This window comes from Mustelus asterias, chromosome 28 (genome assembly GCF_964213995.1).
Source record: "Mustelus asterias chromosome 28, sMusAst1.hap1.1, whole genome shotgun sequence".
NCBI classification, from domain to species: Eukaryota; Metazoa; Chordata; class Chondrichthyes; order Carcharhiniformes; family Triakidae; genus Mustelus; species Mustelus asterias.
The window spans coordinates 30,548,814-30,563,984 of NC_135828.1; the positions used below are offsets into that span (position 1 = coordinate 30,548,814).

The following is a 15,171-nucleotide window of genomic DNA, read 5'->3' on the forward strand; positions in this document are numbered from 1 at the left end:
AATAAGGGGCGTAAACAATGTCATTGTTACTGTACGACAAATTGGGCTTTTGAAATTGTTATAGTTTCCTGGTGGGTCTGTGGCATTGCGATTGCAGATATTAATTGTCATTCTGAATCTAACTCAAAATTAACAGTGTTCGCTAAGTAAAACAAGAAAAAGTCCCCCGTGTAAGCTTATGAGGCAAATAAAACGTACATCGTTTGTTGCATATTTTATCAATGGCATTGCACTCCAACAGACAACACAAGGCAATATGTTTGACCTGTCTCCCTAGGCTTTCTACGTTTTCACTTACAATCAAATTATTTTAATGATAACGTTTATGTTTATTTCGCAAAACTTCTGATTAGTGTCTGAGAAATAAAAACAAAATATGATGAATGTAAACGGGAAATTGATCAAAATAGTGCCATTGACGAATGAATTCAGTTGGACGGGGAAATGGAGAGGATGAACATACGACTACTTTAAAAAGAGAAGAAAATATTTAATCAGTATGATAGAAATCATTATTTATTTCGTTAAAGCAAAGATATTTAAACACTGCCTGATAGAAGACCTCCAGATACCCGAGGCAAGATATGATTCAAGACACCAGGGGAAAATATAGGGACCCGCATTCAAATTGCACTAAGGCAGATGATGACATTTGAATTCAATAAATTATAAACTGATGGCCATAAAGTGATTGGCGATTATGACAAAAAGAACAAGACTTCAACTAAGTAATTTGGGAAGAAAATCTGCCACCGTCACCTGGTCTGCTCAACATGTGACTCAAAATCCACAGCATTATTGTTGACAGAATACCTGCAATGCAGAAGGAAGCCATTCAGCCCATCGAGTTTGCACTGTCTCTCCAGCAGAGCACCTTACCCAGCTCCATCTGTCGCCCTATCCCCATAACCCAAGTATTTATCCCGCTTATCAACCAAACCTATACATCTTAGAACACTGAGGGACACCTTATCATTGCCAATCGATCTAACTTGACTGTGGAGGAAACTAGAGCCGCAGAATGAACCCAACGCAGACCCAAAGAGAATCAACAACACAAGAACGCAGGAAGCAGAGGTAGGGGTAGGCCATTCGGCTCTTCAATCCAGACCAGCCATTCAATGCAATCATGGCTGCTATATGCCAGCCTCAGTTCCTTTTCTGTGCAATTCCCCCACCGCCCTCTATTCCTCAAACTATAAAATAGTTATATAATTCCACATTAAATACTTCTAATTATCCAGCCTTCACCATCCTTTCGGTTAGAGAATTCTAGAGATGCACGACCCCCCGCAAGATGAACAAAAAATCAACAAACCTTAGTATTTAATGTCCGGCCTTCTATCTTGTAGCTATATTCCCTTGTTCGAACTTCTCCCACCAGTGAAAAATTCTCACCATCGATCCTGTCAATTTGATTAGTATCTTAAATGTTTGAAAAAAAGTCACCCTTCACACTTCTCAATTCCAAGGAATGCAGAGTTTAGTGTCTCGTGATCGGACAACCCTCTCATCCCAGAAATTAGCCCCGTGAATCTCCCCTGGACTGTCTCTAATGTTGTTATATTCTGTTTTAACTAAGGGACTTACACTGTATTCAGTGTTCCAGTTGAGGCCTTATTCTGTACAATTACAGCAAAACCTCTGCTTTGTAATTAATGCCACAATGCAGTTTGCCTTCTTAACTACTTGTTGGAACTGCCTGCTAGCTTTATGTGATTCATGCAACAGGTCACTTAGATCCCTCTCTACTTCACGCACCAGCAGTCTCTCTCCAGTTAGATAATAACAAGCCTTTTGATTCCTCCTGCCAAATTTCATGATCTCACATTTGCCCACATTAAACTCCATTCGCCAGGTTTCCGCCCAGATATCCAATCAATCTATATCCCATTGCAGAATCGCAATATCTTCATTACAACCTTCACTTCCACCTTTGATTTGATTTCATTTGATTTATTATTATCACATGCATTAACAGACAGTGAAAAGTATTGTTTCTTGTGCGCTATACAGATAAAACGTGGCGTTCATAGAAAAGGAACCAAGAAAGTGCAGAATGTAGTGCTACAGTCATAGTTAGGGTGTAGAAAAAGATCAACTTAATGCGAGGTAAGTCCATTCAATAGTCTGACAGCAGCAGGGAAGAAGCTGTTCTTGAGTCGGTTGGTCCATGACCTCAGACTTTTGTATCTTTTTCCCGAAGGAAGAAGGTGGAAGAGAGAATGTCCGGGGTGCGTGGGGTCCTTAGTTATGCTGGGTGCTTTGCCGAGGAAGTGAGAATTGTAGACAGAGTCAGTGGATGGGAGGCTGGTTTGCATGACGGACTGGGCTACATCCATAATCTTTTGTAGTTCCTATCATCGTATCATTGACAATTTTTAAAAGTTTACATTCTGTTCCTTCCTCCAGGCCACTACTGTAAATAGTGAACAATTGTGGGCCAAGAACTGATCCACTTATATTCCCTCCTGAATACAACACATTTATTCCAACTCTGTTTTCTATCTGACAACCAGTTTTCAATCATGCTGACACACTTGCTCCAATTCCATGGGTTTTACTTCATGCACCAGCCTCCTATGCGGCATCTGGTCAATGCCTTTTGGAAACCTATGTACACTGCCTTTACAGGTTCGCTTCTATCTATTTTCTCAGTGAGGTAATCAAAAATCCGAGCAAATTTGTCAAGCATGATTTACCTTTTATGAAACAATGTTGACCAGATTTGATGATATTCAGCTTACCAAACTGATTAGCGATTTCTTCTTTGATTATTGACTCCAATATTTTGACAATAATAGATGTTAAAATAACTGACTGAGGTTTCCCTGCATTCTGCCTTACTCCCTTTTGTAACAATGGCGTCACTTTGTCTGTTTTCCAATATTCTGGTACCCTTCTGGTAATTAGCAAGTCATGCAAAATTCATATTCATGCGTCCACTAACTCTGTATCTGCTTCCACGATAATTCCAGATATGCAGCTCATTGGGTCGTGGCAACTTGGCTGCCATTAACCCTTTGAGTTTTTCCAACATTGTAGTTTGTGCAAAATCCACAGACTGACATCTAAGGCTGGAATCAAACACAGGACCCTTGTGCTTTGAAGCAGCAGTGGTAACAACTGTGCCACCGTGGTTAGTTCACGTTGGAGTACTGATAATTTATTCACTCGGATAGAGGGTTGGCTAACCAACAGAAATCAGAGAGTTGGGATAATACATCTTTTTCACGTTGGCAAGATGTAACGATTGGAGCCCCACAGTGTTCAGTCCCTAGGTAGCAACTATTGACAATCTATTTTAATGACTTGGATGCAGGGATAGTAGGGACCTTAGCCACATTCACAGATGACACTATAATATGCGGGCTAGTAATTTATGATTATGAAATAAGGAATTTCAAATTGATATGGATAGATGAAGTGAATGGGGCAAACATTAGCAGATGGAGGTCAGCGTAGATAAGTGTAAGATTACCCATTTCGGTCGAAATAATAAAAGAGCAAATTGTCATCCAAATTGAGATAAACTTTGGAGTGCTTCGGTGCAGTGGGATCTGGGCGGCCTCGTGCATATATCACAGAATGTTATTATGCACCTACAGCAGTTAGTCAGTGCGGAAAGTGGATTCTTCGCATTTATTGTTTAAGGAATAGAATATAAAATTCGTGAATAGTTGCTACGACTGTACAAAGCATTAGTGAGACTGCACTTAGAAAGTTGTACAAGATGATAAGGAGAATTGACAAAATAGACTGGAGAGTATGTGTCCTCACGTGGGGCATTCTAGAAGAAGAAGGCATCCCCTCAGGCTAAGGGCTACTAGATTAAAACAGAGATTAGGAGAAATTACTTCCCTCAGTGTGTTGTGAGTCTTTTGAATACACTACCCTCGTGTGGTAGATGCCGGGATTTGAGTTGTTTTAAGGATGAGATGGACAGATTTTTAATTAGTAAACGTTTAAAGGGTCATGGTGAACGGGAAAGAAAGTGAAGTTGAGGCCGAGATTAGATCGGCTATGGTCGTATTACATACTTGAGCAGGCTCGAGGGAATAAGTTGACTTCTCATGAACATTATAAGTTTTTTTGAGTCTACTAAACGTCGCAAAATACAACGCCCAAACAATTTTTAAAAAACGGCCCAGCTTCTTTATTGGACAACTTTGCACGGCTAAGAGCTCTGTCAGCTGACTCCTCAAGGTACTCCTTATTCGAGAAAATATGTCTAGCCTGTCGCATCCCCCCTCTTTTAATAACCCCCTATTTGGTATGCAAATGTTTTAGCACACTGTTCCACTTTCTGTAAAACTTCTTTCATATTCTGGTCAAAGCCGAACTTCACAACATCCTCGATATGTCTTTATTATTTCATGGTACGTGGGCGTCGCTGGCAAAGACAGTATTTGTTGCCCATCCATAAGAACATAAGAACATAAGAACTAGGAGCAGGAGTAGGCCATCTGGCAACTCGAGCCTGCTCCGCCATTCATGAAGATCATGGCTGATCTTTTCGTGGACTCTGCTCCACTTACCCACCCGCTCAACATAACCCTTAATAACTTTACTGTTCAAAAAGTTATCTATCCTTGCCTTAAAAACATTCAATGAGGTTGCTTGAACTGCTTCACTGGGCAGGGAGTTCCACAGATTCACAACCCTTTGTGTGAAGAAGTTCCTCCTCAACTCAGTCCTAAATCTGCTCCCCCTTATTTTGAGGTCATGCCCCATAGTTCTAGTTTCACACGCCAGTGGAAACAACTTCGCTGCTTCTATCTTATCTATTCCCTTAGAAATATTATATGTTTCTATAAGATCCCCCCTCATTCTTCTGAATTCCAATGAGTATAGCCCCAGTCTACTCAGTCTCTCCTCATCAGCCAACCCTCTCAACTCAGGAATCAACTTCGTGAATCTCCTCTGCACCCGTTCCAGTGCCAGTATATCCTTTCTCAAGTAAGGACACCAAAACTGTGCACAGCTCTCCAGGTGTGGCCTCACCAGCACCTGATATAGCTGCAACATAACCTCGCTGTTTTTAAACTCCATCCCTCTTGCAATGAAGCACAACATTCAATTTGCCTTTTTAATTACTTGCTGCACCTGCAAACCAACTCCTTATGATTCTTGAACAAGGACACCCAAGTCCCTCTGCACAACAGCATGCTGCATTTTTTTACCATTTAAATAATAGTCCATTTTGCTGTTATTCCTACGACACACACTCACTTACACTATACCCCTTTGCAGACTTTCAGCGTCCTCTGCACATTTTGCTCTGCTACTCATCTTAGTGTTATCTGCAAATTTTGACACACTACACTTGGTCCCCAACTCCAAATCATCTATGTAAATCGTAAACAATTGCAGTCCCATCACTGATTCCTGAGGCACACCACTAGCCACTGATTGCCAACCAGAAAAACTCCCATTTACCCCCACTCTTTATTTGCAGTTAGTTCACCAATCCTCTATCCATGCTAATACATTACCCGTAACACCATGCACCTTTATCTTATGCTGCAGTCTTTGGTGCGGCACCTTGTCAAATGCCTTCTGGAAATGTAGATACACCATATCCACAGGTTCCCCTTTGAACTCTGCACATGTAATGTTCTCAAAGAATTCCACCAAATTAGTCAAACAGGATCTGCCCTTCATGAATCCATGCTGCGTCTTACCAATGGGACAATTTTTATCCAGATGTCTCGCTATTGCTTCCTTGATGATAGATTCAAACTTTTTCCCTACTGTGGAAGTTAACCTAACTGGCCTATAGTTACCCGCCTTTTGTCTGCCTTCGTTTTTAAACAGTGGCGTCACATCTTCTATTTTCCAATCTGCAGGAACCACCCCAGAGACCAGCGAATTTTGTTAAATTACCACTAGTGCATTGTTATTTCCCCCGCCATATCTTTTAGTACCCTGGGATGCATTCCATCAGGGCTAGGAGACTTGTCTACCTGTAGCCCCATTAACTTGTCCAACACTACCTCTTTCGTGATAATGATGGTTTCCCTCATTGCAATCCCTAATTGCCCTTAAAATTCTTAGTTTGTGACATCATTTTAGAGAGTACTTCTTGACTCTGGAATCACAAGCATGCCAGACAAGCTCAGGATGGTTGATTTTCTACTCACAACAGGAATCATCAACCTGATTGGTTTTAACAATAGACTGATTTCAGAGTTTGATTACAGAGCGATTGAGCAGTTTAGGACTATGTTCGCTTGAGGTTTGACATACTTGAGGTACAAAAGATTCTAAATTGGATTGATACATTCGACGTAGAGAGAATACTTCCTCTTGTACGGCGATCTGGAATGAGAGGCCATAGTTCTGGATTAGGAGTAGCAGATTTAAAACAAATATTATGAGATTCTTTTTTCTCTCAAAAAGTAGTGTGCCTGTGGATTTCATTACCCCAGAGTGCAGTAGATGCCGAGACTTTGAGCAAATCTAAGGAACAGATGGACAGGTGTTTTAAATTCGTAGTGGGTTGGAGGGTATGGGGAACGGGCAGAAAAGTGGGTGTGAGGCCGAGATAAGATCAACCATGATCGTATTCATTTGTGCAGCATGATCGATGGATGACTTTCCTACTCCTGCTACTAATTGTTACCTTCTTAACAATCGATATTGCTTTCTTGGTGACCAGTACTGAAACATATTTTTTTAATTTTCAGTGTGAATAATTGGGTTTGAATTGCACCGGCTCTCATCGGATGATTCTAACCACTGTCCCCGTAATATGTAACTAGGCCTCTGGATTACAAATCCAGTGACTCGACCATTTCACCACCAACTCTAACAAAGTGCGATATAACTAATATGCCAAGGAAGATTTATATGTTCTGATTGCTTTGTATACTTTTCTTTTATTAGTCAACTGTAGTGTCCATTATTTTGTGCATTGGAATGGATAGAAATGAATGTTGAAGTTGCAGGGAGCTATGAGTTCGTATTGCATTATAGCGCTAAATTCAATCTGAATCTGTAATTTCCCAAGATGGCTAAAAACCAAATCAAAGCCTTAAACATAATTTCGAAAGCAAACTCACAGAGAACAATTTTGACATTTATGCTCAAAGTGTAACAAACAATCTAGAATCACAGAATCTTACGTACTGGCAAAGCCATAAGACTATTGTGCCTGTCTTGGCTCATTGAAAGATATGTTCAATTATCCCAGGCCTTTGTCCTTTCTTAATAATTCAACAGTCCTTTCCCTTCACTTGCATGTCCAAAAACGATGTAAAAAATCTTCGACATGTTTACTTGCATCATACTCTCAGGCATTGCATTCCAGTTCATAGTAATTCAAAATCTAATATTCATTGATGAGATGTGGGTGCCGCCTGGCTGGACCATAATTTTTCATAACATAGTATGTAGGGGCATAATTAGGTCATTCAAGTCTGCTCTTCCATTCAATCATGGCTAATATGTCTCTCAGTCCCATTGACTCGCCTCTTTTCCGTAGCTTTTGATCCCCTTACCAATCAAGAACCTATCTATCTCTGTCTTAAATACACTTAATGACCTGGCCTGCACAGTCTTCTGTGGGAAGGAATGCCATAGAATTACCATCATCTGCGTGTAGAAATTCGTCCTAAACTCGGTTCCAAATTTTCATCCCTTTATTCTGAGGCTGTGCCCTCGGATCCCAGTTTCGCCTACTAATGGAAACATCTTTGGCACGTCCACTCTATCCAGGCCTTTCAGTTTTCTGTAAGTTTAAATGAAACTCTCCTCATCCTGCTGAACTCTATCGAGTTCAGATCCAGAGTCCTCAAAAGCGCCCCACATGTCAAGCTTTTAATTCCTGGGATCATTCTCGTGAACCTCCTCTCGAAACTCTCCGGGTTCAAATAATCCTTCCTTAGATATGGGGACCAAAATTGCTTAAAGTATTGCAAATGTGGTCTGACCAAAGCCTTTTGAAGCTTCAGCAGCACATCGTTGTTTTTGTCTTCTAGTCCTCTCCAAATGAATGCTAACATTGCATTTGACAACTCATTCTGCAAAGTAACCTTAAGAGAATCCTGAACTCGGGCTCCCAATACCGTTGCACTTCCGATTTCTGAATTCACTCCCTATTTTGAAAATAGTCTACACCTCCAAAATAACCTCACACTTTTCCAAGCATTATTCCAACTCTGGATAACCCAGGAAATTATAGGCCGGTGAGCTTGACGTCCGTGGTAGGGAAGTTGTTGGAGAGGATTCTTAGAGACAGGATGTATGTGCATTTAGAACGGAACAATTTCATTAGTGACAGACAGCATGGTTTTGTAAGAGGGAGGTCGTGCCTTACAAATTTGGTGGAGTTTTTTGAGGAAGTGACAAAAACGGTTGATGAAGGAAGGGCCGTGGATGTCGTCTATATGGATTTCAGTAAGGCATTTGACAAAGTCCCACATGGCAGGTTGGTTAAGAAGGTTAAGGCTCATGGGATACAAGGAGAAGTGGCTCGATGGGTGGAGAACTGGCTTGGCCATAGGAGACAGAGGGTAGTGGTCGAAGGGTCTTTTTCCGGCTGGAGGTCTGTGACCAGTGGTGTTCCGCAGGGCTCTGTACTGGGACCTCTGCTATTTGTGATATATATAAATGATTTGGAAGAAGGTGTAACTGGTGTAATCAGCAAGTTTGCGGATGACACAAAGATGGCTGGAATTGCGGATAGCGAAGAGCATTGTCGGGCAATACAGCAGGATATAGATAGGCTGGAAAATTGGGCGGAGAGGTGGCAGATGGAATTTAATCCGGATAAATGCGAAGTGATGCATTTTGGAAGAAATAATGTTGGGAGGAGTTATGCAATAAATGGCAGAGTCATCAGGAGTATAGAAACACAGAGGGACCTAGGTGTGCAAGTCCACAAATCCTTGAAGGTGGCAACACAGGTGGAGAAGGTGGTGAAGAAGGCATATGGTATGCTTGCCTTTATAGGACGGGGTATAGAGTATAAAAGCTGGAGTCTGATGATGCAGCTGTATAGAACGCTGGTTAGGCCGCATTTGGAGTACTGCATCCAGTTCTGGTCGCCGCACTACCAGAAGGACATGGAGGCATTGGAGAGAGTGCAGAGAAGGTTTACCAGGATGTTGCCTGGTATGGAGGGTCTTAGCTATGAGGAGAGATTGGGTAGACTGGGGTTGTTCTCCTTGGAAAGACGGAGAATGAGGGGAGATCTAATAGAGGTATACAAGATTATGAAGGGTATAGATAGGGTGAACAGTGGGAAGCTTTTTCCCAGGTCGGAGGTGACGATCACGAGGGGTCACGGGCTCAAGCTGAGAGGGGCGAAGTATAACTCAGACATCAGAGGGACGTTTTTTACACAGAGGGTGTTGGGGGCCTGGAATGCGCTGCCAAGTAGGGTGGTGGAGGCAGGCACGCTGACATCGTTTAAGACTTACCTGGATAGTCACATGAGCAGCCTGGGAATGGAGGGATACAAACGATTGATCTAGTTGGACCAAGGAGCGGCACAGGCTTGGAGGGCCGAAGGCCTGTTTCCTGTGCTGTACTGTTCTTTGTTCTTTGTTCTTTGAAGGGGGGGAGGTTTAACACAGATATTAGAAGGACATATTTCACACAGAGGGTCGTGGGGGCCTGGAATGTGTTGCCGGGCAAGGTGGTGGAGGCGGACACACTGGGAACGTTTAAGACTTATCTAGACAGCTATATGACCGGAGTGGGAATGGAGGGATACAAAAGAGTGGTCTAGTTTGGACCAGGGAGCGGCGCGGGCTAATTGTTCCTTGTTTCTCGTTTCAAGGCTTCATTCTATGATCATCTTGCTGGTGCCAGTACAGAGCGAGACTGCGGATAGTTGGGAACCTGTCTCGGGGGCAGGGAATTCATATGGTGTTCATGGAAGTGGAAATGACTAGGGTTGGGAAGCATTTTCCGATCAGGGACATTGTGATCTCCTGGACTCGTTTCGATCGCCTCAGGGGGTCGGAGAGGAATTTCCCAGATTTTTTTTTTCCCCATATTGGCCCTGGGGTTTTTCACTCTGGGTTTTCGCCTCTCCCTGGGGATCACATGGTCTGGAATAGGGGGGTGGGGGTGAGTTAATAGGTTGTAATGAACAAAGCATCGTAGCTGTGAGGGACAGCTCGGTGGATAGGATATTGGTATGTAGATGGGCTGGAAAATTGGGCGGGGATCCTGGATTCAGGATTCAATCCTGGACCGGGGAGCGGCGCGGGCTTGGAGGGCCGAAGGGCCTGTTCCTGTGCTGTATTGTTCTTTGTTCTTTGTTCTTTTTGTTCCTACTTCTTTGCCCATTCTTCTAACCTGTCCCAGTCCTTCTGCAGCCTCCCCGCCTTCTCAATACAACTGTCCCTTCACATATCTTTGTGTCATCTGAAAATATCGCCGGACTGCCATCAATTCGTTCATCTAGATCATTGATGTAGAGAGTGAAAGTTTGTGGTCCCAAAACTGACCCCTGCGAAACTCCACTAATCACCAGCTGCAATTTTGAACTGGACATTTTCATCTCCATCCTCTGCCTTCTACTAGGAAGCCAATCATCAACTCATGCTAGTATCATGTGCTCTTATCTTGCTAAGCAGCTTCCTGTGGGCACCTTTGCCAAATATCTTCAGAAATCGAAAGGCGTAACTTCCACTGGCTCTCTTTTGTCAAAACTGCTCGTTAACTCCTCAAATATTCTGAAAGATTTGCCGGGCATGTCCTCGCCTTGATGAAACCATGCTGACTTTGCTTTATCTTACCTCGCACTTCCAAGTGTTTTGAAATCTCATCCTTAATATCGGACTCCAAAATCGTAGCAATGACCAAGGTCATACTAACCGGTCTGTAATTTCCCGTCTTTTGTCTCCCTCCCTTCATTAATAAGGGTGTTATATCAATGATTTTCCAGCTCTCTGGAACCATACCTGACTGCTGTGATTCCTGAAAGATCACACCAATGCCTCCACTATCTCTTCATCTATCTCCTTCAGAACTCTGGTGTGTGGCCCATCTGGTCCGGGTTTTTTATCCACCTTCAGACCTTTCAGCTTCTTTAACAACTTCCCCTTAGTATTGGCTAACATACCCACTTCAGCCCCATGACTCTCTTTATTTTTTTGTGTGTTACTGGTGTCTTCCATCGTTAGGACTGATGATAGTTAGCTATTCAGTTCCTCGGCCATTAAGTTGTTCTCCATTATTACTTTTCCATAATCATTTTTCAGCAGTTCAATGTCCACTCTTGCCTCTCTCTTACCATTTATATTTAAGAAAGCTACTTGTGCAATATTATTTTATATTATTGGCTACCTTACCCTTATATTTCATCTTCTTTCCCCTTATTTGTTTTTTTTAGTTGTCTCTATTGCATTTTAAAGGCTTCCCAATCCCGTCGTTTCCCACTAATCTACGCCACATTGTTTGTTTTCTCGCTTAAATTTATGCTGTCCCTAACTTCCCTCGTCAGCCATGGTTGCCTTAGTATGCTTCTTCTTCCTTGGGATGAAATTTTTCTGTGTCTCCCGAATTACTCCAAGAAACTCCTGCCATTGCTGCTCCACCATCGTACCTGTTAGGCTCCTCTCTCAATCAACTGCGGCCAGCCCATCCCTCATGCCTCTGCAGCTAACTTTACTTAACTTTAATCCTATTAAATCTGATTTAAGTTTCTCACTCTCAAACTGCAGGGCGAATTGTATCATATTATGGTCACTCCCTCCTAAGAGATCCTTCACCTGATGTTGCCTAATCATGCCCACCTCATTATACATCATCAAATCCAGAACTGCCTGTTCCCTAGTGGGTAATCCCGCAATCTGCTCAAAATAGGTATTTCGTAGATGTTCCACAAATTCCTTCCATTAGGGTCCACTACCAATTGCTGTCCATCCCTAATTTCCCTACATATCTGAAGGTATTTGCGAGTCCGCAAATCATCAAACACGTGTAACTTCATCAGTGATGAAGTTACACGTGTTTAACTCCACAAATATACCAAACCAAAACGACATTGGCATGATGAATCGAATATGCTGCCCATAAACTGAATTAGTCCATCATTATTTTATTACAATTTGGACTCTCTTTCATGAACAAGGTAAGATCTGAGTCAATGAGCAATAGAATCAGTATAGTACAGAAACACGTCATTTGACCCCGACAGGACATGCACACTCTCTACAGTAAACCTGAGCAGTCAATTTGCCAGCACTGCTCCCTTAGCTCTCCAAGTTAAATTACTGTTGTTTATCCAATGACCTGTAAAACATATTGATCAATTGTACTTCCAACACACCTGCGAGCAGCAACTACTGAATAATTAACACACCCAATATGAAAAAAGCTATTCCTCATATCTTGTCTGTAATCCTTGTGAACGTCTTAAAACTGTGTCGCCTAACTTGTGTCAATTGCCCACAGGAGTAGTATTCCTTGGCCTGCCTTAGTCAACTGCCCATTTTCCTTGTAATCATCTATAAAATATCCCTGAACCGTCTTTCCTCCAGGGATAATAATTGTAAGTTCTCCAGTGCACAGTTGCTGGTGCAATTCCTCATTCCTGGTCCCCTGCAGAATCTTAAGATCCCTCATATCCTTTCTAAATTGAGCTCATCAAAACCAAGTGCCAAAATCAATATATTGCCTCACTCCAGTTTTGTAAAGTTTCACAATAAATTCCTTATTACAAAGGGCACTGAAATATCTAACAGTGTGATCTGTGCTTCAGACTATTAATGGATACTTCGGCTGGGAATTCAGATAAAATATTTCTAAAAGCCTGGGGAAATTCTAGTGCAGGAGACAAAGTACACTTCATTCAGTGAGAAAGAAAATATTCTGATTGGGAACTCTCAATATTTTTTTTTACTGATGCGTCCAAAGCATTCACAATTTGCACATTGATTCGACCTGACATTAGTAACTTATTTCATGAGGACCAAACAACAGTGAGGCCTATTTTCCAATTTCCGTAGTTTTAATGTTTCTGGCGAGGATTGAGGAATATGTATAAAACATATGCTGCTTTATGTATCATTCGATGTTCATTTTCACCCATGTCATTTCAATTATTCTTTTGGTTAATTCTCACACAGAACATGAGATTTTATCTCCAACAATTGCTCTATTTGCGCCTTCACCCGAAGAGATTAGAGATAAAAGGAAAGCAACAGTGGTTTGCACAATCACTGACTTCTACCCGGACAACATCAGGATCTTTTGGTTTGTCGATGGCAGGCCGAAGCCAGACAACGACACAAGGGTTCAGACAGACCTCACTTCCATCGCCGGACACGAGAACAAATCCTTTAGCATTACCACTCGGCTAAGATTTGAGGACCAAGAATGGGCCCAGTCTAAGAACGTCGAGTGCAAAGTGGAACACTATGCGAATGGATCCGATCCCACTCAATACAGTTCAACTTTAGCCATAAATGCTGGTACGTCCACGCAGGACGAATATACAATTTTAATGTAACTTCAATGAAAGCAAGAACTTGCTTCCAAATCGTGCCTGTGATCTAGCAATGAATAGCAGAGTAAATTCATCGGTAACTTTATCATTCATTAACAAATCATGCAACCTAATTATTGTACAAATATATATGATTACATAGACACTTACTAGAGAGCTGCCTTATCGAAAGCACGCAAGAAGACTTTCACAACATCTAATAATGCATTGCGAATTACAGCTATTATGATCTGCATTTACAACGCAATTTCGTAAGATATTCAGCTGCCAAAAGTTTGATTTTTTTTCTCATTTGTTTCAGAAATCTGCGGTGCTAGTAAAGGTGAGTCTCATACTCCTTCTGTCTGCTTCCAGTCGCCACATTTGAGCAGGACTGTCCAGTTCTTCATAGACAGCAGAGGCTATTCACAAGAACGGTTCCAGGGATGTAATTTTAGCTCAGAGGTTTGGTCGCTCCTGGGATCATAGGGACTTGAGTTGAGGTGTGATGGAGGTGTACAAGACTTGAACGCGGATTCACGGGGGTAGTGCGGTGGGGAAGGCAGTCGGGGTTAGATGGTTTTTCAGAGAGTCAGTGCAGAAGCGATGAGCCAAATAGCCTCCTTCTGAACTTTTGGGAGTCTATGTTTCGATGAAACTCTCATTATCTCTCACAGAGCCCATAGGAACAGCCGTATGCAGCACCGCTAATCATACGTTGTTGGATAAAATGTGCTCCAGTGAATATCGCCAAAATTAATTCCTTGCGTCAAGGGGCGAATTATCTGTTTTCCCACTTCGAACCTAAATCTAAGCATCTGACGTGGAAATGTTTTCCATTGGTAAATATTGGAATTTCTTACATTCAGAGAACTAAAATATCATTTTTTAATTCATTATATCCACTCCATAGAAGAGAAAATGCGAAGCATGGCGACAGCAAAATTGACATATCTTATTGTGTTCTGCAAAAGCATCCTGTATGCAATATTCGTCTCAATTTTTGCTTGGAAAGCTAAGGTAAGCCTGAACTGTTTTAAATTCTTAAATATAAACATTGTATAAAATCAATCAGACCCTTCAAGTGAACCTGTCGATAAACGTTGTTTTAAATGGTTGAATCAATACCTATATATGTAACCCCATGTGATAGGTTTGCTCAAGCAAATATACATACCACGATAAGTGCCACTGTTGCCAGTGTGGTACATTCCTTTGGGAACTAACATCTGTTCACTCAAAGAATTACTCAGAAATGATAACATTGAACATTCCACCCTGCATCAAAATCAATATCATCATTCCAATAACTTTAGACTGACCAACTCCATGGAGACCAATAATGTTTGGAACAAGGATTAGAACAACCCTTAGCAGAAAAAATGACCCATAATACCCCACGTTTTAAAGTCTTTACACTGAACAATTACTAATAAAACCCTACAGCTTAAAATAAATGTTTTGCAGTAAACTTAAACTTTCAGCTGCAAATATAAACGAATGTTTGACAATCTGTTACCAAATCCCCATCTCCACTGAGACAGATTTCTGAAAGCAGAAAGTTCACAGTTGTTGACATCTTCCAATATGTTACCAACATTTAAGTTTTGATCCAGATATGTTTTCATCCCAGAACTATCTTTCCTGGTGACTATTATTCTGGGTATGCATTCCATGTAGGAAAGACGATCGCATTAGTTAAATCCACTGTACCTCGGACTTCA

At 41.7% G+C, this 15,171-nt stretch overlaps 1 protein-coding gene across 1 annotated transcript in view; it reads left to right on the forward strand.

The window, feature by feature from the left end:
- LOC144480362 (immunoglobulin lambda-1 light chain-like) overlaps window positions 1-15,171 on the forward strand; it is a 101,408-nt gene that overhangs the window by 76,478 nt on the left and 9,759 nt on the right. The window contains exons 5-7 of the mRNA XM_078199785.1: window positions 13,089-13,433; window positions 13,770-13,790; window positions 14,361-14,467. Of these exons, the coding sequence (XP_078055911.1) occupies window positions 13,089-13,433; window positions 13,770-13,790; window positions 14,361-14,467 (473 nt within the window). The remainder of the gene's footprint in view (window positions 1-13,088; window positions 13,434-13,769; window positions 13,791-14,360; window positions 14,468-15,171) is intronic.